The sequence below is a fragment of the Mastomys coucha genome, unplaced genomic scaffold (assembly GCF_008632895.1).
Source record: "Mastomys coucha isolate ucsf_1 unplaced genomic scaffold, UCSF_Mcou_1 pScaffold15, whole genome shotgun sequence".
Classification (NCBI taxonomy): Eukaryota; Metazoa; Chordata; class Mammalia; order Rodentia; family Muridae; genus Mastomys; species Mastomys coucha.
Genome location: NW_022196897.1, coordinates 12,446,296 through 12,453,442, shown reverse-complemented (window position 1 = coordinate 12,453,442; position 7,147 = coordinate 12,446,296). Strand labels below are relative to the sequence as shown.

Sequence of the window (7,147 nt, the reverse complement as noted above, 5' to 3'; positions counted from 1 at the left end):
TCACTCTGTAGACCAGGCTGGCCTCGAACTCAGAAATCTGACTGCCTCTGCCTCCCAAGTGCTGGGATCAGAGGTGTGCACCACCACCACCTGGCCTTAGTTATTTTTCTATTGCTATGATACAATACTATGACCAAGGCAGCTTATAGCAGTTAGAGTTTATTTTGGGCTTACAGTTCCTGTCATGACAGGGAGCATGGCCACAGGCAGAAATAACACTGGAGTAGCTGAGAACTAACATCTTGATCTACAAGCAAGAAGTAGAGAGCATGTGCTGAGGATGGTGCTGTGGCATGGCTTGGAGGCATCTGAAAACTTTTAAACTTGCCCCCATTGACAGAACTCCTCCAACAAGGTTACCTCTTAATACTCAAATTGCTACTAATTAGGAGCCAAATATTCAAATGTATCAGTATGTATGTGGAATATCTCAGTCAAAGCACCACATTGGCATTCTTGTTTGAATGCTCTTGTGTAACAGGCAGCATCCCGTGAGTCCTTTCTATATTGCTTGTGTTCATAATGATTTTCCTCTCTTGCCCCTTGCCAGTCTTGATCCCAGTCATGTGACTCTGGGCCTGGCCCTTCACCTGGGTACTGTGAAGGCCTCTGTTGGAACATGGCAGCAACAGTCCCCTTTCCCCCCTTTATTTTTCTTCAGCCACCTATCTATAAATGCCTAGGTGGTTAATAAATCCTATCTCAGTGCCCTGGTCTGTTAAATTAATTATCATAGATTACTGTGATGAGTATAAAAAAAAAGACATTTCTGAGATCAGACACTACTAAGGTGCTTATACTTGTCACTCTTGTCCACGAGAGAGAGATTGGCACCCTGTAGCCTTTTCTTAATACGTGGTTGTTGGATATCCAGATGATGCTGCAAGCATTATCACATGACCCACTCTTATTAGATGGTTCATGCTTGTGCATGTTCTCTGTTCTTTCTTTTCCTTTGTTATAGAATCAAAACATGTACTTTTACCCAGGCCTCCAGTAGGCTACATTAGTGATCTTTGACCTTGGAATTAAAAAGTTAAAAAAAGAAGTGCAGAGAATCTCCTTATGCTGTTTTGTTTAAAAGGGTCTGGGGTTCCTGAGAACTCCTCTCTTGTTTTCTTGCTGCTACTTTTTGTTTAAACTGTTAAAGTAAGCTGTACCAAATTCAGGGAAAATCTTTCTGTTTAATGCTTCATTGGTTAGAAATGGTCCCAGAAAATGGATAAACAGAGAAGCCACCTATGAGTGAGATTTCTGTATTCTGGAAGGCTAGTTGGATCCACTCCATAGTGAGTGGTCTTCTCAGTCTTCAGTCCTTCCTGATACATACATGCTCCCTTCAGGCATATGAAGAATGGAGAGTACTTCTCAGGGCAGAGCTTCCTCTATTTAAGGCAGGTCTTAAGGCCTTGTTTCTGACGATTTCTGGTTTTCCTGGTCTTGATCGTGTTTCAGCTTCCCCTTCAATTTGTCTCAAGTAAGGAATGCCTATTATACTCTTATGTTGGTGATGCCTGTAGAAATGTGTCTGAAGAGATATGGTTTAATGATGATTTTTGTGATTAAATTTTATAGCCTGTCTTTTACCTTTAAAAACATTTGAATGGTATTTCTTTTCCTTTTTTTGTCCCCCTTTGACTTTTTTTTTTTTTTTTAGCTTGCTTGCCTTTTGTTTTAGCAGCTGCAGTATCTCGGAAGAAAAAACGAAGAATGGGAACCTATAGCTTAGTTCCCAAGAAAAAGACCAAAGTATTAAAGCAGAGGACGGTGATTGAGATGTTTAAAAGCATAACTCATTCCACTGTGGGCGCCAAGGTAAGAGGGGTGTGGAGATTGTTTGCCACATATACTTGGAAAAAAGTTCCAGGCCAAAAGAACATTCTATTGAGGACATAACTAATTTAATGGCCTTAATCACCATAAAAGAAACTAGAGTTCTTGAGCTCTTGTGCTATAGCATAGCCTCATGTAACCCTAACATACTCCAAGGATCCTTCCTGCCGGCTTCTTCAGATGATAGTTGCCATTGCGCCCCAGTTCTGGCAGACCTTTACATCTCCTTTCATATAAGATCATAGTGAGTCAGTCAAGTTTTCATGTGCTAGGCAGCAGTACTCCTGAGAACTGTGAACTGCTGTGTTCCAGGGTGAGAAAGCCTTAGATGATAGTGCCCTGCATGTGAATGGCGAGAGCTTGGAGATGGACTCAGAAGATGAAGACTCTGATGAGCTGGAGGATGATGAGGACCATGGAGCTGAGCAGGCTGCTGCGTTTCCCACTGAGGACAGTAGGACTTCTAAAGAGAGCATGTCTGAGACTGACCGTGCTGCAAAGGTAGGACTCCACTTCCCCAGATGGTGGCATTCGTGAGCAAAACCATGAGCTCCACTGTAGCTTCTGAGATTCTGGGCATAGTTACGTGCTGGTGATTTTTTTTTTCTTTTCATTTAATATTTATAAAAAAAATTAAGTAGCTGGGCATTGGTGGCTCAGGAGGTAGAGGCAGGCAGAGCCCTGAGTTCAAGGCTGGCCTGGTCTGTATAGTGAGTTTCATGCCTGCCAGAACTACATAGTAATACCCCATCTCCAAAACATGAAAAAGAAGAAAAAGGGGCTGGTGAGATGGCTTAGCGGGTAAGAGTACTGACTGCTCTTCTGAAGGTCCTGAGTTCTGATTCCAGCAGCCACATGGTGGCTCACAACCACCCTTAATGAAATCTGACACCCTCTTCTGGTGGGTTTGAAGACAGCTACAGTGTACTCATTTATAATAATAATAATAATAATAATAATAATAATAAATAAATCTTGAAAAAGAAGAAAAAGATTAAATATCTGTCAGCCAACAAAAGAACCAAGAAACAAAAGGTAGATCAAAAGCAATTTTTTTTTTTTTATTTATCACATGTAAGTACACTACATGTACAGCTCCTCCCTAACCCCCAACCCCCCCACCCTTGTAATCCTGGATGTTTAAGAACTAAGTCACTGTGTAGACCAGGCTGGCCTAAAACTCAGAGCTATACCTGTCTCTGTCTCCCCAGTGCTGGGATTAAAGACATGCACCACCAATGCCTGCTTCCAGCTGGCACTTTCAATAATAAGTCAGACATGATGTCATGTACCTATAGTCTCAGATGCTTGGAGGATTGAGGCAGTAGGGTTTATTTAACCATAAAACTTTGAGACTAGTCAGTATTGCATTCTAAGATCCCATCATATAATTAAATAGGCAAGAAGTGCCAGCACTAAAATTGTGCTCAGTTTTGTTCTTACATGAGCAGAACCTCACAGTGTATCCTGTTTGTTTGTTTGTTTGTTTGTTTGATTTTCTTGTTGCTGTATAGCTTGTCTCACCCACTATGCTTAGACCATTGTTCATTTTCATTCTTGTAGAATCCAGGTGGTCTGAGGATCTCTGAAACTGTTTAAAGAGATCTGTAAGACTGGAACTATCATCATGTGCTCAGATGTTTGCTTCTTTTGTTCTTAGAGACTTACTTGTGTTGCTGTCTTTGCATTGATGACTTAACTCTTCTTCTAATTAGAGCATTCTCAACCTGAAACTACTGGAATAAATATCAGAAGGCAAATGAACAGAAGTGCTTCATAGTTCTTATTAATCCTTTAAGAGAATATAGGGATCCAGAGATGCTGTGCTTGAGTACCATCATGATACAGTGTTCTTTTATGGGATTTTATTCCTATTTAGATGTCCATTACACTCTCTATGGGCATTGTATCTAAGGTCATTTGATATGACAGTCCCACCAATAGCCTCAGCACAGGTTGTTTCCTGGTGCAAACTGGGAGTAGGTCACTGTGCTTGTTAATCCACAGACACTACTATACTGGTATGAAGAGGATTGCAGGCATTGATAATAGCTCTGCTAGCTGCTTCTTCACATCCTGCCCATTGTGCTGATTTGCCAGTCTTGCCACTATCCATTCAGTGAGTACATAGTGCTAGAACATTATAGTTTTAATGCACATTTTTCTGATTTCTAGATTGGAGATTTCTATGTTTGTTTTCCATTTGTATACTGTCTTAGTCACTGTTCTATTGCTGTGAAGATATACTATGAATCTGGCAGCTCTTATTAAAGCAAGCATTTAATTGGGGCTTACTTGTACTTTCAGAGGGGTTAGCCCATTATCATGGTTGGGAGCATGGTGTCACTGGTGCTGGAGGAGTAGCTGAGAGTTCTATATCTGGATCCATATCTGGTAGCAGGAAGAAGGGAGTCTGAGCCTAGTGTGGGCTTCTGAAACCTCAACTCTCCCCCACACCCTACTACTTCCAACAAGGCCACACTCCTAATCCTTATAATCCTTTCAAATAGTGCTATCTTCAGTGACTAAGCATTCAAATCTATGAGCCTGTGGGAGCCATTCTTATTCAAACCACCACAGATGGTTTCTTTTGTGAAGAACCTGATCAAATATCCCCCATCTATCTATTAGATATTAAGTTGTCTGTCAGGTATCTGCCATTTATCTATTAGATGTTAAGTTGACTGTGACTGTCTTTTCTCATTTTGTAGAGGGTCTTTGATTTAGAAATGATTCCTGTTTATATAGTCAGCACAAGATCATGTCTTACTGTGGGTTTACTGAGTCATAGTAAGATTGGCATTCACATCTAGCTGTGTGAGTTAGAAGATAAATTAGATACATCTGGCCACACACTGGCTGTTCTGAGCACCTTATCTCTTAGCTGGAAAGCTGGGGATGCTGTTGTTTCCTGCACAGCTTCCTCTGCCCAGTGAACATGGCTTTTAGTTGTACCACATTTAGTTTTTTACTTCTGGTTTCTTTTTGCCCACTAGTGCTCTTTTGATGTTACTGTTTTTTTTTTTGTTTGTTTGTTTTTGCTTTTGCTGTTGTTATTTTGTTTTTTTGGCAGGGAGGGAGTGGTAATGGTGAAAGGGTTTCTCTGTGTAGCCTTGGCTGTTCTGGAACTCCTTCTGTAGTCTAGGCCGGTTTTGAATTTGTAGAGATCCTCCTCTAAGCCTTTGCCACTTGTGGCTAGGAATAGAGTTGTGTCCCACCACTGCCTGACAACCAACTAGTACTCTTTTCTCTCACTTTTCCTTGGGATTTCAACTTGTGTTTTCTTCCTTATGTGTGCTATATGTGTACTTGTCAAGCAGTGTTTCAAAAGTGATCTATCCCTTTCTGTGTATCCCTTTTTTTAATTGGTAATTGCATTGCTCAGTCACATTTAAAATTAAACAAATAAAACAACTGCCCAGTGAATTAGAAGAAAACTTAAATAAACCTAATGAAGTACCAGAGTCCTATAATGAAGGTTATATTTAATGATGAAAATTGAAGCATTTTGATTATCAGTCATAAAATGAGGGTGAGTTTGCTGCTTTTAGCTTTAACACAAGGAGAATAACATTGACTGCTTTGACTGATGCTGTAAGAAAAAAGCCAGAAAGAAAATTTAATATTTAAAAGGAGAGGAGAGGACATAAAAATCTACCTTAAAATCTTGAAAAACCCTAGAAAACTATTATAACCATTGAACTAAACTTCCATGTGATCAAGACATAGACATCTCTTGTTTCCATGTAAAATTGCAGTAAACACCAGCATATTTATAAATGCTTAGGCATGGTTTTTAAATGTTAACTAGAAAATTAGTGTGGTGTGGTGGCACTTACTTTCAATCCCAGCACCGGGAAGCAGAGGCAGGGTAATTCTTGGCATCTCCAGAGTACCTAGAGTAGGTGACACATTCAACAATAATGTGGTGTAAGAGAACAGCAGAAATTTGCTAAATTAGGTTAACAAGAGACCTCCCACTTATGCAAATAAAAACTGCATTGTTCTAGGTTTATCTCTAAACTCAAAACAGTTCCATCAAAATCTAACGAGAACTTTATGTAGAGCTTCAAATTCTGAAGTTAGTGGGCTATTGAGATGAAGAACAGTTGGGGGATTGTGTGAGGGAATATAGGAGTCATTGTCAGTGTTGAGAATGGGCAAGACGAGAGATAAAAAAAGGGTGTTAGTGAGTTATCATGGAGAGGGGTACCATTTGACTCAGGAGTGCTGCATCTGTCCTCGTCTGCCTTTATGTTGGCTTGTTTGGAGTGCAACTTGACTTTGAACCCTACAGGTTCAGTTGAGCTGGGAATATCAGAGAGTAGATTTTCTGGAGTAGATCCTACAGAGTCAGACTACAGCACACCAGAGACCACGGTACTGACTTGGAGTGAGTGGATCTGGGGCAAGTGGACACTATATTCATTCACTGACACTGTTGGTAGAAGTGATAAATACAGTAGGAAAACCAAGGTGTCTTTGTTATTCTGCTGTAGAAAGAATTCCAAATCTTGTCTATAATTAGAAAAGAATAAATTTATTGAAGTATATCCTGTAGGTTTAGAAATAGCTGGAAGTGGTCAGGCAACATAACAGTGATGGCTTCTGCGATTAGACTGTTCTTGGGTGAGTAGAGGTAGGTTTGGATATGTATTATTTTATAGCTCTTTAGAATGCCCCCCCCCCCCCCCCCCCCGTGTGTGTGTGTGTGTTACTACTTTTTACAGATATCTGGCATGCCTTCCATGCACAGTAACCTTCAAGGTGCAGTTAATTCATTTGAGTCATCAGAGTGAGTCCATTTGGGATAGTGTCTTAGTAGGGAGTGTTAGCAGAAACTCTGGTATCCTGTTGTCTACTTGGAAATTCCCTGGCCAGGGCCATCCAGACAGCTTGTTTCTACCTTGGGGGCAGACAGTGAGGTCCCTTCCATGTATGTCTGCCAATGTTTTTTTAACATTTGTTTTGGATCCATCTGCCTTCAACTACAAGATCTAATTGTTTTTTGTTTGTATTTGGATTGATCAGATGGATGGAGATTCAGAGGAGGAACAAGAGTCTCCTGACACAGGGGAGGATGAAGATGGTGGAGACGAGTCTGACCTGGTAACCTCACATTTTTCTTTTTTCTTCTTCTTCTTCTCCTCCTTCTCCTTCTCCTCCTTCTCTATCTCCTCCTCCTTCTCCTCCTTCTCTTCCTCCTTTTCCTCCTTCTCCTCCTCCTTCTCCTTCTCCTCCTCCTTCTCCTCCTTCTCTTCCTCCTTCTCCTTCTCCTCCTCCTTCTCCTTCTCCTCCTCCTTCTCCTCCTCCT

General features: G+C 40.9%; 1 protein-coding gene across 6 annotated transcripts in view; it reads left to right on the top strand.

The window, feature by feature from the left end:
• The window catches only part of Ehmt1 (euchromatic histone lysine methyltransferase 1), a 139,421-nt gene that overhangs the window by 62,117 nt on the left and 70,157 nt on the right, over positions 1–7,147 (top strand). For 3 of the 6 annotated variants that reach the window (XM_031369270.1, XM_031369266.1, XM_031369269.1), the window contains exons 5-7: positions 1,658–1,815; positions 2,146–2,334; positions 6,865–6,942. In XM_031369270.1, the coding sequence (XP_031225130.1) occupies positions 1,658–1,815; positions 2,146–2,334; positions 6,865–6,942 (425 nt within the window). The remainder of the gene's footprint in view (positions 1–1,657; positions 1,816–2,145; positions 2,335–6,864; positions 6,943–7,147) is intronic. The other 3 variants (XM_031369271.1, XM_031369267.1, XM_031369268.1) reach the window with 2 other exon arrangements.